We start from the raw sequence: 21754 nt of genomic DNA, 5'->3' as shown, positions 1-21754 counted from the left end.
CCTAACGAACAAAACAAACTGCTCACAAACAAGGGATAACTCAAATGCAACATTAACTATATCACAAATGGGGTCTCTTCATCCTCTATATACACAACACAAAGGTCAATCTTATTGTTCAAACTTGCTCATTCGGAGAAACAAAACTGTAATCACAGATAAAGATAATAACATGTTAATCTAAAATTTGAACATCTTCACCAAATACAAGTTTTTTGTCTACAAAAGTAAGATATGAAGATGTTGCAAGGTAGCAAGAGTGAGAATGCTCTAGTCTGAAACTGTTGTTTGAAGCGGCAGAGAGCTTTCAACTCCATTGGTGTCAGCATTCCTCTCTGCAACAATTTTCGACATTCCAAACATCTGAAAATCAAACCATACCATACAAACAGGTGAGAAAAGCATAAGCATAAATTATATATAAAGAAGTAATTTTCTATGGTGAGGCGACGCATAAGCTTGGAAGATGAGTCTGGAAAAGAACCTTTTGGATGGTCTTCTTAAAACAAGTTTTGTGTTCATCCATTGACGCATGGATGAACTCATCAATGTGGTCCTTAACATCCTCCAAGAAAGTGGCACTTTCACTCTTCTTCTTTCGACATGAATCCATGGCAGGGTTTGGAGCAACAGGTGATTGCTGTTTTTCGGACTGACTTTTTTGTGCTTCCATACTTGATATCTACAATTTTACTAACAGAAAATTAATGAACAAATTTAAAAAAGAAACTTTTTACGGGTTCAATAATAATAATAATCAAATCATACTAAACAACAGCATAGCAACATCAAAGAACAACAAAATCACTTGAGTTACTTCAACATAAAAAATCAGGCAGAAAAATCTTACTCCCTTATATCTCGTAAGATGAACACCAAACCAAGTTTAGATTTAAATAAATTACAATGATTATCAAAATACTCTTGCTTCATTTACTTTGTTTTATCCTCATTTTTTTATATCCTTTTGGCTCCCTTACCCTTACTCCCAAAATTCAAATTAAATCTCCCTCAACCAAAGATAATAAGATATAACATCCTAAGACCTCTTTTACAACCACTGGAGACCTTACCAGCGAATCACATAATTAACTCTTATTTCACACATCAAACAGTATATCAATCAAAAACTATAGTCAACAACGATATGGATGAATAATCGCTCCGCCATAGTCCAACCAAATCATAATATGTTAATTACTCAACAACACAAGTAAAAACCCTAACTTGTTCAAATATGATCATATGCAAGCATAAGCATGTCATGAAACAATAAGCACCAGTAAATTTTGTTCAATTTTTTTATTTTTTTAAAGCCTCTTCATTGTATCCCATATCTACATGGAAACTTAATTCTCTCTTTTGATGATAAATTAAGCCCAGAAAAATTGAAAATTATCAATGTTCATGAAACTGCATACCAAATATTCGATAAAATGTCCCAGAAACGCAATACATTACAAAACAAATTCACATCAAACCCAGAAGACCTCGTCTATCTGTTTGAACTCTAATAAATATTTTAACTCTTATAATCTCAGTTGCAATTGCTTTGCTTTTCATAAAACTTTTGACACAAATTCTTTCAAGAAAAATAAAATAAAAATCTAACAAACGAACGCCAAATAAATTATATGCAACTGAACAATAACACAATTTAAATGAGAAACTTACAATTTGATCTTTTTCCAGTTTTTTGGTTGCCAATTTTCACCTTTTTAAATTATATGGTTGATGTGCTGTCTTGTAGAGCAAGTTTGTTTGGAGGGCAAGTTTGTTTAGTTGTAGGCGTTCTTTCTGTGATTCTGAAGAAACTACTAGAATTTCAATGGGCCGGTTCGGCCCAGCCCAGCACCGAGTCTAATTCAGTTTCATATTATCTGATTTATTACGATGTCGTATGATTATTAATTATCCATGATATTGCTTGCTTTTTCTGTTAGGGCTATAACTATATGATATAATTCCCATTCATTTTCAGTTAATTTCGATAACAAATAAAACATCAATTAACACAATGTCTAATATGAACTTGAAATATCCATCATTTAGACTGGTCACGTATTTTATTATTTATACACTTTATGATACAAAATTTCATCATCAATCTCAATTTGTTCTGGGACTTCTTCTTCAGTCTTTGAGCCTTGAGCATTGATTTCTTCCTCTGTAATTCCGGCGGTCAGCAGTCTTGTAACCCACTCTTTCAATGGATCTTCATTCAAATCAAGCCTCAAAAGACCAGCAAAGATCCCACCTGCGAATGCAATCGGCTCCTGAAACAGATAGCTATGGTATTAGAATAACATCATTTATCTTTTTCCAGGCCATTGATAGAACACATCATTTTATTTTTTCTTCAGGCATTGTATTTTGGCAAAACCGAAGCCAGTGCTAGAAGCAGCAAAACGGATGCTTATTGGTAGCAAAGTGAAGAAAGAAAAAAAGTTTTGGGGCACTTGAAATAATATTTTTTGATATTCCTACTGAAACAGAGCATAAAACTATAGGGGTTTAATAAATTGGAATAGGTGACATAAATTGATGCCAAAAGAAGTATCATTTCTAATACTTGGGGAAGTGGAATGCATTTTCAATATGGCGATCAGGAAAAGAATTGGCTTGATTTATGAGAACATTAGCCAGAGCCCAGCAAAAATTAAAAGAAATCGATGAATGTCTCTGTACCAAGCAACGGATAAGTCCTAGAAGATGATTGTTGGTCCTGTAGACTTGGCACCAAAGGAAGAAGCAGGCAAAAGACTTACTCCTTTACACAAATAACATGTGATACTCCATAATCTTGATGGAAAATAAGAGGAATGAATTTTTTTAAGAAAATAAATTAATAAATAAAATACTGTAGGGAAACAAAATGGCTGATCCATGAAGCCTCGCAACTAGTGGAATTACTGTGACCAAAAGAAGGGTGACATGACACGGACTGAACCGAAAGGACTAATTAGCCATGTAGGATCAGTCCAGCACAGAAGTCTGATGGCCCAAAATATCATGCTAATTCAGCACATGAAAACAGAGACAATCTCTAATGTCAAGCTAATTCAGCAAGTAGAAACCAACAAGAAAATAAAAAACTGAAGCTAATATCAAAACTCTGCTAAAATATTATAACAAAACCAGGCATCAGAATATTTTGCAGGTACCCTTGCATAAAGAAATTGGGGAGCAGGATCCATCCACTCAGGTAAGAAACATTTAGCAAACAAACTAATTTGGATTTACATACTGAAGGCATTTGATAATAACCTTGTTATAACTTAATACAAACCCACCATGTAGATGTGAAGATATAATACTGTAGCCAACTGGACCTATGAGATACACTGTTTTCTATTTCTTAGCGTAAAAACTAGAATACTCGATCAAAAAAAGAGAATAAATCATACATGCTCTATGAGTAGTTATAGCTTATACATACAACTAATAAAAAAATCTAATTCACGAGAGTTGTTCACGTTTCTATTACTTAGAGATAAGAGATTCCTCCTGTTCACCAGCAATCTATGAGAATCTTGAGTGAAAAATATATGCCATAGGATACATGGATAAACTCAATGAAAAAAAAAAAAACACATCCGTTTCATGTTAATGGTGTCTAAAAGAAACCCTAGAGAGGATCTAATCCCAACAGAAATGAAAGTGGCTTTGGCATCTTTCAAATAAATATGCCGTAGGATGAACTGCCAACCGCTGGAACAAGGCATAAGAGTTGACCATGGCTCCATCCAAGGATGCCACATGGGAGTATTGGTTAATCGGAAGCCAATTAAGAGCGTATCTTTAAAGTTGCACATCTCCAATAAAATGGAAAGGAACAAATCCCATTCATCCCAGCAACGGTACCAGGACTTTTACCCAGCAAGGAGATTATACATTTCCATAAACAAAGGGATTGGAAATTCTAAAGCCACGCAACAAAAAGATGGAAAACGACAATATCGAAGCCTCTAGACTTACAAGGCATATGGGTCTGCATTATTATTGATAGATAACACAGCCAAGACTGAAATTCAGAGATTAAAATAGTAACAGTAGTACCTTAAGAGCTTCTTGAGAATGGGTTCTTCCAGTGGACTCAAGAAACAAGCTACGACCCCATTTCTGTTTCGATAATACGATTCTGAAAATAAGAAAAAATAACGAGAGGCATTACCATAATCAGGTAAAGGTTGAATCAATTCCTGGTCAGGGTCATCTCCCCATGTTAGCTCCCTAACTGTGGCAGAGCCCTGCAAATCTCGATGATTCAGATTGGTTTCAATGTTCTTTTTCAGTAGTCTCAGTCTATCCGGCAAATCTGTGAGGATAACTTGAGCACCCAAAAGAGCTGCAATGCAGCTAACAAACCAGAAGGTAAGAACAAGAGAGTTAAAGTGATAAGCAAGAAACTAAGGGTGAGGGATAGTGATAATGATTACCCAACTAAACCACAACCAGAACCCAACTCCACGATCTTCTTTCCTTTAAGAAAAAGCAATCCTGAGTCCACAGCTTGCTCTAGAAACTTTCCTAATACAACTCCACTGTCCCACATCACTGATCCAGTTACTCCCGGTTTGCCCTGCAGGTAGAATAAAATCAAGCAATAAAAAGCTTGTTTAGTTTGTGATGCAAAAATAATTTAAAAGACTAAGATTTACAGAGGAAAAGACTTTTCTTTTCTTTTTTCTCATTTTACTTCGTTTTTTAGAACTGTATCGGAATCTGTTTTTGATAATATTCCAACCGAATTTGGTTTATAGAATTTCTTATGTCCTTTATTCCCAATAACAAAGAATTGCATTCAAAATCTAAACCAGACAGCGAAAAAAACACAAGGGGGTATCTACTGAAAAGAATCAGTAATGTATCAAAAGGGAAATGAGTTACAATGCCAAACTAGTGATGTTATGAACAACTGTGTTACAACGTTTTCTGCTGAAAGGGAAGCAGTATGGTACTGACTCCTGAGCCCATAGCATTATCAAGCAAAACTTAGAATATATGAAAATGGTAATATCTATCAGTTCAGGAGTAGTACGTTACTAAAGTAAAGTCCTAATCCTTGTTTTTAGTATTATTTGGAAAAATTGTTTTCCAAAACATTTCAACCAATTTCTTATATCAATTGTTCTCGAGAACAAATAATTGTATTTAAATTCAATAAAAACACTCGAAAACACAGGTGGGTATTTACAGAAAAGAATCACCTAATGTGAAAATGGTAATATTTAATACTCGAATAAAATGGAATAAGAAATGAGATGGCCTACCAAGGAAGAAGGAGACTGAAGAATGTTGAGAGAGTGGCCACAAGCGTCAATGTGGAGGTTCAGAGACGATTGGGCGACGAACGCGTTGGGTTTAGAGAGAGTTGGCTGTTGAATTCCCCACAGTAACATGGTCTCTTCTGCAGCTGATTCTGACTCTGAAATTGACTCACCACCACCACCATCATCCATCAATAACTTCACTTTCCCTTCGTACGATCCCAACTTCACCAGCTTCTCCATCTCTGTCTCTTCCAGTTCATCTCCCATCTCCTTCGTCTTCTTCTCTTTTAGGGTTTTACTCGCTCAGGGGTTTCTGTACTATTACAACTTCACTTGCCTTTCTAATTCTCAAGGAAAACATATAGAGCACAGTAATTTTTTTTTTTGGGAAGGGGGGGAGGAGAATGCAGTACAGCTTTGTATTTAGCATTTTGTTTTTGTTTTTGTTTTTTATTTTCGTAAATGGAAATAAGAAATTTGTATGTTTTTATTTATATTTACATTATTATTATTCATGATATGGCTTGCTTTTTCTGTTAGGGCTATTACTATATGATTAATTTCCCATCATTTTCAGTTATTTCGATAACAAATAAAACATCAATTAACACTAATGTCTAATATGAACTTGAAATTATCCATCATTTAGACTGGTCACGTATTTTATTATTTATACACTATTATGATAACAAATTTCATCTTCAATCTCAATTTGTTCTGGGACTTCTTCTTCAGTCTTTGAGCCTTGAGCATTGATTTCTTCCTCTGTAATTCGGCGGCTTCAGCAGTCCTTGTACCCACTCTTTCAATGGATCTTCATTCAAATCAAGCCTCAAAAGACCAGCAAAGATCCCACCTGCGAATGCAATCGGCTCCTGAAACAGATAGCTATGTTATTAGAATACATCATTTTATCTTTTTTCTTCGGCCATTGAAGAACAATCATTTTATCTTTTTTCTTCAGGCCATTGATATTTTGGCAAAACCGAAGCCAGTGCTAGAAGCACACAAACGGATGCTTATTGGTAGCAAAGTGAAGAAAGAAAATAAAGTTTTGGGGCACTTGAAATAATATTTTTTGATATTCCTACTGAAACAGAGCATAAAACTATAGGGTTTTAATAAATTAGGAATAGGTGACATAAATTGATGCCAAAAGAAGTATCATTTTCAATACTTGCGGGCAAGTGGAATGCATTTTTCAATATGGCGATCAGGAAAAGAATTGGCTTGATTTATGAGAACATTAGCCAGAGCCCAGCAAAAATTAAAAGAAATCGATGAATGTCTCTGTACCAAGCAACGGATAAGTCCTAGAAGATGATTGTTGGTCCTGTAGACTTGGCACCAAAGGAAAGCAGGCAAAAGACTTACTCCTTTACACAATAACATGTTGATACTCCATAATCTTGAGGAAATAGAGGAAATGAATTTTTTTAAGAAAATAAATTAATAAATCCCATACTTGTAGGGAAACAAAATGCTGATCCATGAAGCCTCGCAACTAGTGGAATTACTGTGACCAAAAGAAGGTGACATGACACGAGACTGAACCGAAAGGACTAATTAGCATGTAGGATCAGTCCAGCACAGAAGTCTGATTGGCCCAAAATTCATGCTAATTCAGCACATGAAAACAGAGACAATCTCTAATGTCAAGCTAATTAGCAAGTAGAATCCACAAGAAAATAAAAACTGAAGCTAATATCAAAACTCTGCTAAAATATTATAACAAAACCAGGCATCAGAATATTTTGCAGGTACCCTTGCATAAGAAATTGGGGAGCAGGATCCATCCACCTCAGGTAAGAAACATTTAGCAAACACTAATTTGGATTCTACAATACGAAGGCATTTGAATACTTAACCTTGTATATAACTTAATACAACCCACCATGTAGATGTGAAGATATAATACTGTAGCCAACTGGACCTATGAGATACACTGTTTTCTATATTTCTTAGCGTAAAACTAGAATACTCGATCAAAAAAGGAGAATAATCATACATGCTCTCTATGAGTATTATAGCTTATACATACAACTAATAAAACATCTAATTCAACGAGAGTTGTTCACGTTTCTATTACTTAAGAGATCTAAGAGATTCCTCCTGTTCACCAGCTAATCTAGAGAATCTTGAGTGAAAATATATGCCATAGGATACATGGATAAACTCAATGAAAAAAAAAAAACACATCCAAGTTTCATGTTAATGGTGTCTAAAGAAACCCTAGAGAGGATCTAATCCCAACAGAAATGAAATTGGCTTTGGCATCTTTCAAATAAATATGCCGTAGGATGAACTGCCACACCGCTGGAACAAGGCATAAGAGTTGACCATGGCTCCATCCAAGGGATGCCACATGGGAGTATTGGTTAATCGGAAGCCAATTAAGAGCGTATCTTTAAAGTTGCACATCTCCAATAAAATGGTAAAGGAACAAATCCCATTCATCCCAGCAACGGTACCAGCTTTTACCCAGCAAGGAATTAACATTTCCATAAACAAAGGGATTGGAAATTCTAAAGCCACGCAACAAAAGATGGAAAACTGACAATATCGAAGCCTCTTAACTTACAAGGCATATGGGTCTGCATTATTATTGATAGATAACACAGCCAAGACTGAAATTCAGAGATTAAAAATAGTAACAGTATACCTTAAGAGCTTCTTTGAGAATGGGTTCTTCCAGTGGACTCAAGAAACAAGCTACGACCCCATTTCTGTTTCGATAATTACGATTCTGAAGTCCAACACTTGTACTTCTATCACTATACGGTGCGTTTAAGCAGTGAAGACGATGACGACGGTTCTTCAAGCTATGATACTGCCCAAAAGAAAGCAAAATTACGAAAAAAAATAAATAATTTAAAAGCTAATACTGAAAAAATTATGGGCATACCAGTGCAGATGGAGAGTTCTGGAGAGAAGAAGCCATTTGTGGTGGAGAGTTCTAAGAGATAACGCCACTTTTGTTTTGCTTGCTTGCTTCCTTTCAACAAGCAAATTTATTGCCACTCGCGTTGGGCGCTTGAGGGGGTTTGTGATACTTCTGTAAAATCGTGGGTTTGATTTGATTTTCTGATCATTAAGGTGAAGAAATTCTTCTATTTTTCTGAAATTACCTCGCTTAAGTCTGGTAATAGTAATGTTTGTATTCATCCCATGAATACATATATCGATTTAAGATGAGATAGTTTATTTTAAAGAAGATATTATGAAATTAATCTCATACCTTTGACATTTGCTAGATATGCTTTGTATAAATTTTAGATCCACCCCTCTTCTGTATCTTAATAGTTTACAAGCAAGCTCCATATGGTCTTCCTATTTCCTAACAACAAAACAAACTGCTCACAAACAAGGGCTAACTCAAATGAAACTTAACTATATCACAAATGGGCTCTTCATCCTCTATATCCACAACACAAAGGTCAATCTATTGTTCAAACTTGCTCATTCGGAGAAACAAAAACTGTAATCACAGATAAAGAGAATAACATGTTAATATAAAATTTGAACATCTTCCCCAAATACAGTTCTTTTTTGTCTCCAAAAGTAAGATATGAAGATGTTGCAAGATAGCAAGAGTGAGAATGCTCTAGTCGGAAACTGTTGTTTGAAGTGGCAGAGAGCTTTCAACTCCATTGTGTCAGCATCCTCTCTGCAACAATTTTCGACATTCCAAACATCTGAAAATCAAACCATACCATACCATCAGGTGAGAAAAGCATACGCATAAATTAGTATAAAAGAAGTAATTTTCTATGTCAGGCGACGCATAAGCTTGGAAGCTGACTGGAAAAGAACCTTTGGATGGTCTTCTTAAAACAAGTTTTGTGTTCATCCATTGACGCATGGATGAACTCATCAATGTGATCCTAACATCCTCCAGAAAGTGGCACTTTCACTCTTCTTCTTTCGCATGAATCCATGGCAGGGTTTGGGGCAACAGGTGATTGCTGTTTTTCGGACTGACTTTTTTGTGCTTCCATACCTGATATCTACATTTTACTAACAGAAAATTAATGACCAATTAAAAAAAAAAAAACACTTTTTATGGGTTCAAAATAATAATCAAATCATACTAACAACAGCATAGCAACATCAAAGAACAACAAAATCACTTAGTTACTTCAACATAAAAAATCAGGCAAAAAATCTTACTCCCTTATATCTTGTAAGATGAACACCAAACCAAGTTTAGATTTAAATAAATTACAACGTTATCAGAATACTCTTGCTTCATTTACTTTGTTTATCCTCATTTTTTTAATATCCTTTTGGCTCCCTTCTCCCAAAATTCAAATTAAATCTCCCTCAACCAAAGATGATAAGTATTAAGATCCTAAGACCTCTTTTACAACCACTGGAGACCTTACCAGCGAATCACATAATTGACTCTTATTTCACACATCTATCAATCAAAAACTATAGTCACACGATATGGAGAATAATCGCTCCGCCATAGTCCAACCAAATCATAATATGTTAATTACTCAACAACACAAGTAAAAACCCTAACTTGTTCAATATGATCATATGCAGCATAAGCATGCCATGAAACAAAGCACCATAAACTTTGTTCAATTTTTTTTTAAAGCCTCTTCATTGTATCCCATATCTACATGGAAACTAATTCTCTCTTTTGATGATAAAATAACCCAGAAAATAAAACATTATCATGTTCTGAAACTGCATACCAAATATTCAATAAAATGTCCCAAACGCAATACATTACAAAACAATTCACATCAAACCCAGAAAACCTCGTCTTCTGTTTGAACTCTAATAAATATTTAAACTCTTAAATCTCAGTTGCAACTGCTTTGCTTTTCATAAAAACTTTTGACACAAATTCTTTCAAGAAAATAAAATAAAAATCTAACAAACAACGCCAAATAATTATATGCAACTGAACAATAACCAATTTAAATGAGAAACTTACAATTTGATCTTTTTCCAGTTTTTTGGTTGCCAATTTTCACCTTTGATAATTATATTGGACGTGCTGTCGGTAGAGCAAGTTTTTTGGAGGCAAGTTCGTTTTGTTGTGGGCATTCTTCTGTGACTCTTAAGAAGCTACTAGAATTTCAATGGGCCGGTTCGGCCCGCCCAGCACCGAGTCTAATTCAGTTTCATATTATCTGATTTATTACGATGTCGTATACTCGTATGGTCTATACATATTTCTCCGTTCTGATTCATAATGACATATCAAACGAAGATGTTTGAAACTTGAAAAAGTTCGTAGGGCTTTTTTATCTTATGTTTTTGTGATTGGTGTCTGAGCCAACTTGCACGTATTTCAATTAATTTTGAAATCCATTAAACACCTTACAGTTTAATAGGTTAATAAATCACAAATGTGTAAATGATCATTTGGTGGACTCGAACATAAAACCTATGTGTCTTAGACTATGCTATCCAACTATAAGTCGATGGTTAGTTTGTAGGCCTTTTAAGTGACACAAAATTGGTCCATTTATTAAAGATGGGCTTTACAATTCATTTGGGCTTGTAATTTCCGTACCCAAACTCAAGTCAAACTAAAGTCTCAAATATTTTGAACACATGAATGGTTGCATGTGAGGTATCTCATTTGAAGTCAAAATTTTGAAGTATAAAGGGGTTTGTCTGAGCTTAGTGAAAATTAGCTTATAAGCATTGTTATAAGCTAAAATTAACTTATAAGCATTTGAAATTTTAAGCAATTATGTGTTTGGTTAAAGTACTTATAAGTGACTGATAAGTAATTGACGTGTTTGGTAAAATGTGGCTTATAGTGCATTTTATTATAATTACTAAAAAATGTACTACATTAAACAATGACATACTATGGAATTTTAAAATTAAATAAGGATAATATGGTAAATACTTGGTCAAACTAGCTTATAAGCAAAGTGCTTATAAGCCCAAAAAAAAAGTACCTCCCCCCCAACTTATTTTTTTTAACTTATAAGCTCAACTTATAAGCTCAAAAAAATTATAAACAAACACGTCAGCTTAATTTTAGAGCTTAGAGCAAGTTTGACCATATAGCTTAGACAAACACCCCCAAAATCTAAATGCTACCGTGTAAAATTCATTTAATTATAGGGAGCACCACGTTCTTAAAGCATTAATTGGTAATGAAAATTGAGCTTTAAAAATATAAATTAAAAAAAAATGACAACCCTCAATCATTAACATGCCACCCTCATTCATTGCCTCGGGAATTTTAATCAAACTCCAAATTCAGCACCTAATTTCTTTGAATACCAAATAATAGGCCGAATCACATCAAGCGACCGCCCAACCTTAGCAACTTTTGCAGGCTTCACAAATTTTTTTTCGAAGAACTAAGCGACGTTACTTTCTTTTAAATCAAGATAGCGAGTTTTGTTGAACATTATTTTAAAATTATTATTATCAATTAATAAGGGGTTTCAAAAGGGTTATAATCTTTTTTTTTTTTTTCATAGATTTATTTATTTTTTAATTGATTAGAACCCATTGTGTGTTCTTGAGCTATAAAATATGCTTTACTTCTTTTTCAAAGAATGTCACCACGATCTTGTTCCTAGTTATGATAAGCAATATTGTCAATATAGTGTAAAACTTTATAATATTTACACTATCATTAGACAAATATTTTCTTATTTTAATGGGTTATCAAGTTTCCCACTATTTTTTAAAACTAATTTCTTTGAACATACACAAATAATTTATTGAACCTTACTCTAAACAAAAGAATTAACATACCCATACAAACTCTATAAAATTAATTTCACCAAATTCAAGTCAAGATAAAAAAACAAAGGAAAAAAAAAAAAAAAAACCTATACTTATATCTATTATGTTTAATTTTAACGCGTTTAAAAAAAATATAAAACAATTCACCGAATGAAGGTTATATTCGTATGAGTAATGCTACAGTCACCGAAGGTTATGGACCGAATCTGTGCACCGAATGACGTGCAAATCCTGACCGTTGATTTATTACAGTTATATTAATCAACGGTCAAGATTTTGTCACGTCATTCGGTGCACAGATTCGGTGCACAACCTTTGGTGACTCTATCATTTTCGTAGTCGTATTGCCAAACTAGTGTACAAAATATCAATATATATATATTAATAATCTGCTAAGATTGGAGCCGGGTCGTTTTGAAATATTCTTAATTAATTTTTTAACAAGGTTTTAATCAATGGATTTGGGATGAAATTAATTGTAAATTATATATAAGTGGGATTCTTTTATCAGTTGAAGTTAGTTGTGTTTTGTGTTGGTATGGTTAGTTGAAGGAAGCAAATGGTATTAAATATTTAATTATATGCTTCATATTAGCTGGGATTTGGCTGGCACATTGTGATCTATGATCATTCCCTACTCTTCTTAATTAATTTAATTCTTATAATATTCAGAGCCCTTGATTCTTGGAAAAGATTAACTGTTGAACTGTCTTAATTGCTTGTTTGACTTGTTTAGTGTCTCTAAATTTACTGTTTATAGCTGGATTTTGATGTTCATATTCTCTGCAACCCCAGCTCTGTCCCCGTTATATAATTCACATTTGCCATATACAACTTCACATGTTCACACTATATTAAAATTCATATAAATATTTTATTTATAAACTCAGTTGAGATGACATAAGTTCCAACTAGTTAAAATAAACTTGGATATATTCAACCCAAATGACAAGTTGCTGAAAAAAAAAAAGATAAACCCATTCATTGACACAATATGAATGATAGCCTGGTGTTATTGATGAATGACTTTGATAGTTTGTGTTGATGTATGTTAGATCCAAACATATGGTAAGTGAGTTTTGTCTTGAAAATGTGTATTTGGGTGGTGAGGGTGTCCTTGTATTATATAAATGACCAAAGTTTTCGTTTCCTAATCGATGTGAGACTTGGCACCAACATAGTCCCCAAGGGACAAGGGGCTTGAGAGTGGCCTAAGCTCTCCTTTTAGTGTCAACTGTTGATGTATGTCAGATCTAAATATATGATAAGTGAGTTTTAAGAGACATTATCCAAAAGGCAGTGTTGAGAGTGTCTTTATACTATATAAGCGACCAAAACTCTTGTCTTCTAACTGATGTGAGACTTTGACATCAATAATTTGTGAAAGGAGAAATTTAACACGATTTCATTAGACGGTCTCATTATTTTAATGGAGGGAAGTGATGCGACAATTATAGAACACAACAGTAGCACCGTATAGGCGTATACAATATCAAATTATACGAAATACTGGTCGAGCTAAATGATCAATCCAAATAATCTAAATCCGATTAAATTAAAAAAAAAAAGGCACCTGAAAGGGTAAAAAATATGAGTGAAATAAAGTAATGTTGGTGTGTTGCTCAAGGATGACATTACGGCCAAGAAACAAATATTAGTCTGACCTCGAGCTCTCAACTTGCAATAGTGGTCGATGTGCCTCAAGTGAACGGTGGCAGTTTTCATTTAATTAATTCCTTAATTAAATGGCTTTGCTTGCTCCCATTAACTATTCAAGTCAAACTTGAACTAACTTTGTTATGTAGTTGATGTGAGAATCTCCTCTCTTCAACTTCAAGATCACTCTCCTATTTTCATGCTTTTCTTTTTTAATTTAATCAATCTATTTACTTGCATCAATAAAGCTAAGTTTTGGAATATTATTGCTCACCCTTTTTTATTTTTATTATTATTCAAATAGTAAGAAACATAATAAGTTATCGAATCACTATTAGATGACTGATAAACGAATAAAGAAGGATATAAGTTTATATGGTCTTTCGAGTTCGAGTTTCCACCCTTATTAATAGGTATAGTTACTAGAGCTCGTACCTGATTGATAATTTTAAAATCTTAAAAGAATAATTGAGCATTAAAAAAAAAAGAAGGAAAAAAAAAAAAAACGTAATAAGTTATCAATGGAATTTTTATTTTTAGTTTTTGGTATTTCACTGGCTTTCACGTATAATATAATCTTCTTAACTAAGATTTGATCTTACCTTAGTGTTTGGATAAAATATAATTTTGAATGAAATGTACACGTTCGGATCTTTTTAAATGTAAGAGTTTAAAGTCGGATTTTAAAATAAAGGTCAACTGGAGCTTATAATTTGCAAATTATATTATTCATTTTTCTACTACAACAAAGAAAAAACACCCAAAGGGGGTGCAAAAAACCGTGGGGAAACACCAAACAAAAAAAAATCAGCTAACAGCCCCCCTACCCCTTTCAACTTTCCCACCCGTCAAGTTTCAAACAACATTTTCCCACCTACCGTTATGTTCGTCATGAAAATCTTTTCTTTAACATGTTAAACAGTGTAAAGACAAAACTACCCTTCTCTTTTTTCTTCTTTCCCTTCGCTAAAAAGGCGGCCGATTTCCACCTTACCCTGGAAGCCTGACTTTGCTTTAGGTTCCATGGATTGTGTTACAATATTAACATTGCAACAAAAAACTGATTTTAAAAACAAATCATCCTTTCCAAAGCTGCAAATGGATTAAAATATTTATGTTAAATGACTGTGGAAGCTTGACACATAGAACTGGTTTTCAGAAATATGAAGCAAAACTTCATGCGGTATAGTAGACGATTAGTGCAGTGTTACACCTTTCAAATTCTGAACAAATGACATTATTTTTCCACCGTTATTCTGATCAAATGGAGCTCTTCGAATCATTCTCAAACTAAAATTTCAAGCAAGAGTTCTCTACTTGAAAAACTACACTAAAATTAGAAGGGAGATAAAAGGCAAAACTACTCTCTTTGACATCACACAACTTCAGAGCAACAACGATCTTCCTTTTCTCAGACAGAATATTAGAAACTACCAAAATTGGTTGCACAACCATTGTGCTCAGCAGATCAATGCGTTCAAGGGCTTCCTCAACATGACCTCTCATGAGAAGATTTCCAATACCTTGGCGAACCAAATCGCATCTGGCCAAATCGACGGCGGATCTCGTGCGATTCCCTTTTTACCATCACTTCTCTGCCACATCAATTCCCCAACAATTCATAAACAAAAAACAACCCATTTTCCAAATAACAACAATATAATGCCAGATCTGGCAATTGGTGGGGGAGGGGAAATGATAAGTGATACATTTGGCGCAGAGAGTATGTTTCTTGATTGAGAAGGAGAAGAGTTAACTTGGCATAGAACTGGCAAGGGGAGAGCTTGACCGATATGGCGTTGATAGGAAAAGTTGTGGGAGAGCGGTAGTGCGGTGAGGAAGCGTTTGATTCGGGTATTTTTTTTCAAAAGTTTATATATAAGAGATAAATGACATAAATACCCTTTATCTGGTTTTTAAATTTACCATTCTATCCTTTTTCGTTAAAGTTAACACTGTGGGTGAGAAAATGGTCTGTTTTGAAACTTGATGGGTGAAAAATTGTCATTTCGCCACTTTGGGTGGACACATGTCGTTCTCTCTTAAAATAAAGGTCACTGGAACTTATGAATTAATTTGCAAATTATATTTCATTTTTCACTACAACAACTGTTTTTTTTTTTTTGTTTTGTTTTTTTTTTTTTTTAATTATAAGCATATTATATTGAACTTACTATATATGAAACCATGAACTGATCTTTCAGCTCTGCAGCGTTCAATTCTCTCTCTCTCTCTCTTCCCCATTTTTGTTCCCAAAATGGGAGAAATTTATCCCGCAGAATTGTCTGTTATGCTCTTCTCAACATTACTGTTCATCGTTTTGATTGTAAAAATCGTGTTTAGCAAAAAGAATTCAGTTGATAAAACCACCTATAGGTTGCCTCCAGGAAAAAGAGGGTGGCCCCTGGTGGGTGACAGCTTCAACTGGTACAATGCTGTGGCAAGTTCTCACCCTCCAGGTTTTGTTGAAGAGCAAGTCAAGAGATTCGGCAAGATTTTCAAGTGTAGTTTGTTTGGTAAATGGGCTGTGGTTTCTGCAGATCCCAGCTTTAATCGATTTGTGATGCAAAATGAAGGCAGGTTGTTTCAGTCAAGCTATCCGAAATCTTTCAGAGATTTGGTTGGCAAAAATGGTGTCATCACAGTTCAAGGAGAGCAACACAGGAAGCTTCATAGCATTGCTTCGAATATGATGCGTTTAGACAAGCTGAAATTCCATTTCTTGAATGATATTCAGATGATCATGTTTCAGACTTTGAAGAATTTCCAGGATAATCAGGTTATTCTTCTCCAGGATGTTTGCAGAAAGGCAAGTACAATTTCTCGTTCTCCCTCAGGATTCTTAAATTCAGTTAATTGTAGAGCAGGTTTGCTGATAATTGGTGGTTGATTTTAATTCCAGGTTGCTATCAATCTCATGGTGAATCAACTGTTAGGCGTTTCGAGTGAATCCGAAGTCAATGAGATGGCTCAGTTGTTTTCTGATTTTGTTGATGGTTGTCTTTCTGTTCCCATCAATTTGCCAGGATTCACTTACCATACTGCCATGAAGGTAAATTGGGAAATGATTTTATAGATTATGCTTCCGAACTGCTAAATTAGTATTATGAGATTTGAATGTTAAATGTCTTGACAGGCAAGGGAGAGGATCATAAGCAAGATAAAGAAGACTGTTAATGAGCACAGGGTAAAAGGGTCATCAGAAGCCAGTAATAATGGTGTTCTTGGAAGAATATTAGATGAAGAAAACTTGCCGGATGAAACTATATCAGACTTCATTATCAATCTTCTGTTCGCTGGAAATGAAACTACAGCTAAAACAATGCTTTTTGCAGCTTATTTTCTTACTCAATGTCCCAGAGCCATGAAGCAACTTCTGGTACACTTAAATGTTCTTTATGTGCTAGATTTGGTATGAACTTTTGCTTCAGAATTTCAAGGGTCTCTAATTAACCCTTTCTTTTCTTTTTTGGCCTATAGGAGGAACAATACAGTCTAAAGAGGGATGAACTGCTAACATGGCAAGATTACAAATCAATGCCTTTTACTCAATGTGTAAGTTATTAGTAATTTGGAATTTGGTGAATGTATTAGAATCGGGATAAACATTTACATGGTATAGTTTTACTGTCTCGTTTTGTTGTCATGGTGAGACTGTTCAATGTTAAAATTTCTTAAACTCATTTGAAATGATACATAATATAGGTTATCGATGAAACACTGAGGATCGGAGGCATTGCAATTTGGTTAATGAGAGAGGCCAAAGAAGACGTGACATATGAAGGTACATCCATATGTTTCTTGTCAATAATCATATCATAAATTGAATTTCTGAAACAAAAGAGCTGATTTATTTGTAATTATCTTGGTAGATTATGTTATCCCTAAAGGATGCTTTGTAGTTCCATTTCTATCAGCAGTTCATTTGGATGAGAATTTGTATAAGGAAGCTGTCACATTCAATCCCTGGAGATGGATGGACCCTGAAAATGAGGTTAGAATTAGCAAAAAATTCATCAAAAAATTATTATTATTTCACCATTTTGTATTTTTCTAATTTAATTTATTTCATGTGTAGAAAAAGAGAAACTGGAGAAATAGCCCATATTATTCCCCTTTCGGAGGGGGTGCTAGATTTTGTCCAGGAGCAGAGTTGGCTCGCCTCCAAATTGCTCTGTTTCTTCATTACTTTGTCACTACTTACAGGTTAATTTGGACTTAGGATTAGCTATAATTTTTATATTATAGTTTTGATTAAGATTATAATTAAGCTTATGATTTTATTATATTAATTAATTCTTTGGATGATTTAATTAGGTGGACTCAAGTTAAGGAAGATCAAATGTCATTTTTTCCATCAGCTCGATTGGTGAATGGCTTCCAAATTTGCTTGATGAATCGACAATCACAAATTATATCAGAGTGAAAAAAATAGAAAAATAAAAAATTGGATGGTGTACTTATTTATTATTTAATTTCTATTGTAATTTCTTACAATCATTTTTATTTTATTATTTTTTGATGATGTGTAAATTCTCTCTTAAAGCTAAAATTTATGTAATATAGTGAAAAAGCGTTAAAGTATTTTTTTTTTTCAATGTTAAAGCATTGTTGATAAATAAATTCATTCTTGAAGAATTATAATACTTAAGGATGAAATTCTCATGAATATAATTTTTTTTATGTAAATTCTTTTATATGTAACAAAGATATTGGGTGAATGAACCAATCCTGGGTGGCCAAGTGGTAGAATATGAACTCTTTGGTGTATTATTTAAAAGGTTTTAAGTTCAATTTTCCTTGATATCATTGAAACATTACCATTTACCTTACTGTCAATTTTAGGATAGCCTTAGAGAAAAAAATGTCTGGTTGTCAATTTCAAGGTCTTAACGGATTAGTTGAGGTACGCGTAAATTGACTTGGACACTTTCGGTTACCCAAAAAGTTGCTACAATAATAGAATATTATTTTATATTAAATAATTTGTAATTATAATATTATTCAAATTAAAATGGGAAATGGGGCTCAAATTCCACATCGAAACTAATTTAAACCAATTTAATAAAAACTAATTAAACATTTTAATTAGTTTTTAATGAATGTATTTATATTTATTATTATGTAATAATATAATTAATTTTGTTATTAATTGCTTATGTATAAGAGTTCTAACATAAGCACACACCTTCGGAGTTCAAAATTTTCTTAAATTAATTATTTTCAAAACAAATTTTCTATTTAAATTCGATATTACAGTGGCCCCAAATTTTTATGAGTGATGCTATGGGTACTAATGAATGAGTACTAATTTATGTACTAACTATAGCATAGTACCTGTACTATGCACATAGTACCTGTACTATGCTTTAGTTAGTACACAAATTAGTACTCATCCATTAGTACCCAAAGTATTATTCAATTTTTATATAAGGTTATGAGTGATGCTATGGGTACTAATGGATGGGTACTAATTTGTGTACTAACTAAAGTATAGTACCCGTACTATGCGCATAGTACCCGTACTATGCTTTAGTTAGTACACAGATTAGTACCCATCCGTTAGTACCCAAAGTATTACTCTAAGGTTATAGTAGTCTCAAATGGAATCAAGCTTTATTTCTATTCATGGACCATTTTGGGCCTTGTGTTGTGTGGGCTAGGTTTATAAAAGGCCCATAAACTCTAACACTGAGGAGATACACAGAAGACAAAGATTAAAAAAAGGCGAAAAATTGTTAAAATCTAGAAGAATCATCCACGGCTGAAGCAAAGTTTTCAGAGGAATCGATTGTTAAGGAGTGTAGACTGAAGATGGCAGGAAGAGAAGTTCGTGAATACACAAATCTCAGTGACCCAAAAGGTGGGACAAGCTTTTTAATCCAATCCAATTATTTGATTTTATTAATTAATTGATTAAAATCAATTAATTGATTAATCATACTATGGTTTTGAATTGATTTGGTTGCAGATAAGAAGTGGGGTAAAGGCAAGGATAAGATTGACGATGAAGACATCACCTTTCAACGAATGGTTGCCAAGGTTAGACCGTCCACTTCTCCCTCTCTTTCTGCATATGGGTCTGTTTCCTTTTTGGATTTTATTCTGTTTTGTGGAAGAAAGTTTGAACTTTAAGTGGTTGTTGAGAGATCTCTCATAATGTTTGAGAACTTTATGTGTGTAGAGAGGTTTGTGATGACATTAATTATGTTTTGTGAGAGTGATGACATTAATTATGTTTTGTGAGAGAAGTAGAAAACTTAATGTGGTTATGGGTAGGTTTCTGATAACATTAGTTCTCTTTTTGTAAAAAAAGGTTGAAAATTTGAGGTCTTTGTTGAGATTTTTGATTACATTGATTATGTTTTCTAATAGCGGGATGAAAAGTTGAGGTTGTGTGGTTGAGTTTTCCGAAAATATTAGTTCTGTTTTATTAGAGAAACTTGAGAAGTTGAGGTTTTTGGTGGAGAGGTTTCTGATAACATGCCCCGACAGGGATTTTGGCTTCCTATTGGGTGGTTGATGTAAGCAGATGCAAGAGGTTGCTGGAGAACGTGGTGGCTATCTTCATGGCCGAGGCGGTAAACCCTTTTGACCTTTTTCGTTATTCCATGTGCTCTACTGTTTGTAGAGTTGTTTTAAGTATGGTGTGTTTGAGGTTTGTTTATGCAGCCTTGGACAGTGATGATTTGCTCTATCTTAAGGAGCAGATGGAAGCTGAGGAAGATGCTGAACGTCTCCTAAGGCGTACTGAGAAACGAGCTTTTGCTGCTTTTAAGATATCCTTTCATGTGCCTGTTTGGAGGAAGATATTTAATTTACCACTAAACTTGTAGTTCAGTCCTTTTTCTGTGTGACATTGATTAGTAGACTCTTCAGGGAATGACAAAAAGGCGAAATGAATGTATTTTGTTTACCAATGGGATGCTTAATGCAGGCTAAATATGGGCTTTGTGAACTAATTATCTGTTTCATTTTTGAACCATCTAGCACTAGATGTTACTTCATTTCAACCGTTGCTGCAAAATTATATATTTGCTAGATTTTATACCTTTAGTTTTGTTGTCACTGCAGAACACATATTACACTGTCATTTCCCTACATATTGTTTTTGGAAGTTTGTACTTTTACTCTTTTCATTTTTTTACCTCCAAATATCCATTTGTTTCAGTGACATGAGTATAATAACCTTGTGTTCCAGTATCATTTCCATAATTTGTTCTGCTTAGTTTGGTGAAACCGTAGTTGACATTTCATTTTACAAAGAATTTAGACTTCAAATGCTTCAGCATCATTACGGTGTCAATCACCCCGGTACTGTTGCATTTCGTTTGGAGAAAAAGATGCAGATGTTGATTGGTTTATCTTAAAGTGTATAATCCTCACCTTTTTCCTTGACCATTGGACACAAAGCTGCAAGTTTGGCTGATTCTTCACCTGCATCTGTTCCCTTGTCACTTCGTGTTGAGCCCAAGCCAAAGAGCGGAATTAGGTATCTCTTTCTGCAGACTCTAGATCATATACACATGACAAAACCTACTCAAGTCATTATGTTTACACTCCATGATTACCTTGCTTATATTGGCTAATCTTTGTAATTTTTATCTGTTTTGTAGACAACATGATTTGCTGAAAAAGGTAGTTGAGGTTAAACCGAAGAGACCAAGAGTTTCTAGCCCATTGGTTGGTAATCAGTCGAGCCTTGTTTCAAGTAACTCCGCATCAAAAAATTTAAGGTCTGAGGTTGACCAGAAGCATGGTGGAGAGCGAACTTCACCCATGTCAAACAAACCAGAAACGCAGACGGAGGTGGAAAATCCTGTGAAGAGCTTACTAGGCTTAGCATATGCGAGTTCTGATGATGAGGACTAACTGTAGAAATAAGGGTTATGTGTTTAAAGCAAGAGTAATTCATTCATTGTTATGTAACAGACAACTGTTTCATTGTTACATGCTTTGGTTATTACTTATTAGAACAACACATACATTGTCTAAACATAACTAATTTATGGTGAGTTGTGTTTGACAAATCTGAGTAGATATGAAAATCTTATCAAGTATTTGCTTAAATCCATATAGTGTTTTGA

General features: G+C 34.0%; 4 protein-coding genes and 2 pseudogenes across 7 annotated transcripts; 2 read left to right on the top strand and 4 right to left on the bottom strand.

The window, feature by feature from the left end:
* Nucleotides 1–36: 36 nt before the first annotated feature.
* Nucleotides 37–1737, bottom strand: LOC116121220. 2 transcript variants are annotated; one of them, XM_031407165.1, is made up of 3 exons: nucleotides 1675–1737; nucleotides 485–682; nucleotides 37–363 (listed from the first exon to the last, which is right to left on the bottom strand). In XM_031407165.1, exons 2-3 carry the CDS (start codon nucleotides 671–673, stop codon nucleotides 271–273), a joined length of 282 nt encoding a protein of 93 aa, XP_031263025.1. In that variant the 5' UTR covers nucleotides 674–682; nucleotides 1675–1737; the 3' UTR covers nucleotides 37–270. The 2 variants fall into 2 exon arrangements, with proteins under 2 accessions (XP_031263025.1, XP_031263026.1); XM_031407166.1 differs by having other exon boundaries at nucleotides 485–693; nucleotides 1675–1729.
* Nucleotides 1631–5585, bottom strand: LOC116121195. The gene is made up of 5 exons (XM_031407139.1): nucleotides 5274–5585; nucleotides 4440–4582; nucleotides 4060–4359; nucleotides 2092–2289; nucleotides 1631–1640 (listed from the first exon to the last, which is right to left on the bottom strand). Exons 1-5 carry the CDS (start codon nucleotides 5538–5540, stop codon nucleotides 1631–1633), a joined length of 918 nt encoding a protein of 305 aa, XP_031262999.1. The 5' UTR covers nucleotides 5541–5585.
* A 358-nt stretch (nucleotides 5586–5943) lies between these two features.
* On the bottom strand, nucleotides 5944–8214 carry LOC116121193 (annotated as a pseudogene).
* A 472-nt stretch (nucleotides 8215–8686) lies between these two features.
* LOC116121192 lies at nucleotides 8687–9376 on the bottom strand (annotated as a pseudogene).
* Nucleotides 9377–15893: 6517 nt separating this feature from the next.
* On the top strand, nucleotides 15894–18156 carry LOC116121234 (abietadienol/abietadienal oxidase). Its single transcript, XM_031407181.1, has 8 exons — nucleotides 15894–16476; nucleotides 16570–16719; nucleotides 16804–17046; nucleotides 17148–17222; nucleotides 17373–17451; nucleotides 17540–17661; nucleotides 17746–17873; nucleotides 17985–18156. The coding sequence occupies exons 1-8, from the start codon at nucleotides 15925–15927 to the stop codon at nucleotides 18091–18093; spliced, it is 1458 nt and encodes a 485-aa protein (XP_031263041.1). The 5' UTR covers nucleotides 15894–15924; the 3' UTR covers nucleotides 18094–18156.
* Nucleotides 18157–19377: 1221 nt separating this feature from the next.
* LOC116121215 lies at nucleotides 19378–21726 on the top strand. Of its 3 annotated transcripts, none has more exons than XM_031407161.1 (6): nucleotides 19378–19530; nucleotides 19639–19709; nucleotides 20200–20248; nucleotides 20340–20446; nucleotides 21077–21159; nucleotides 21284–21725. In XM_031407161.1, the coding sequence occupies exons 1-6, from the start codon at nucleotides 19482–19484 to the stop codon at nucleotides 21537–21539; spliced, it is 615 nt and encodes a 204-aa protein (XP_031263021.1). In that variant the 5' UTR covers nucleotides 19378–19481; the 3' UTR covers nucleotides 21540–21725. The 3 variants fall into 3 exon arrangements, with proteins under 3 accessions (XP_031263021.1, XP_031263020.1, XP_031263022.1); XM_031407162.1 differs by having other exon boundaries at nucleotides 19461–19530; nucleotides 20163–20248; XM_031407160.1 differs by having other exon boundaries at nucleotides 19397–19530; nucleotides 20200–20446; nucleotides 21284–21726.
* Nucleotides 21727–21754: the final 28 nt, after the last annotated feature.

This window comes from Pistacia vera, unplaced genomic scaffold (genome assembly GCF_008641045.1).
Source record: "Pistacia vera cultivar Batoury unplaced genomic scaffold, PisVer_v2 Contig970, whole genome shotgun sequence".
Lineage (NCBI taxonomy): Eukaryota > Viridiplantae > Streptophyta > Magnoliopsida > Sapindales > Anacardiaceae > Pistacia > Pistacia vera.
Note: the sequence above shows the minus strand (reverse complement) of the source record. Positions and strands in the feature narration are given on the sequence as shown.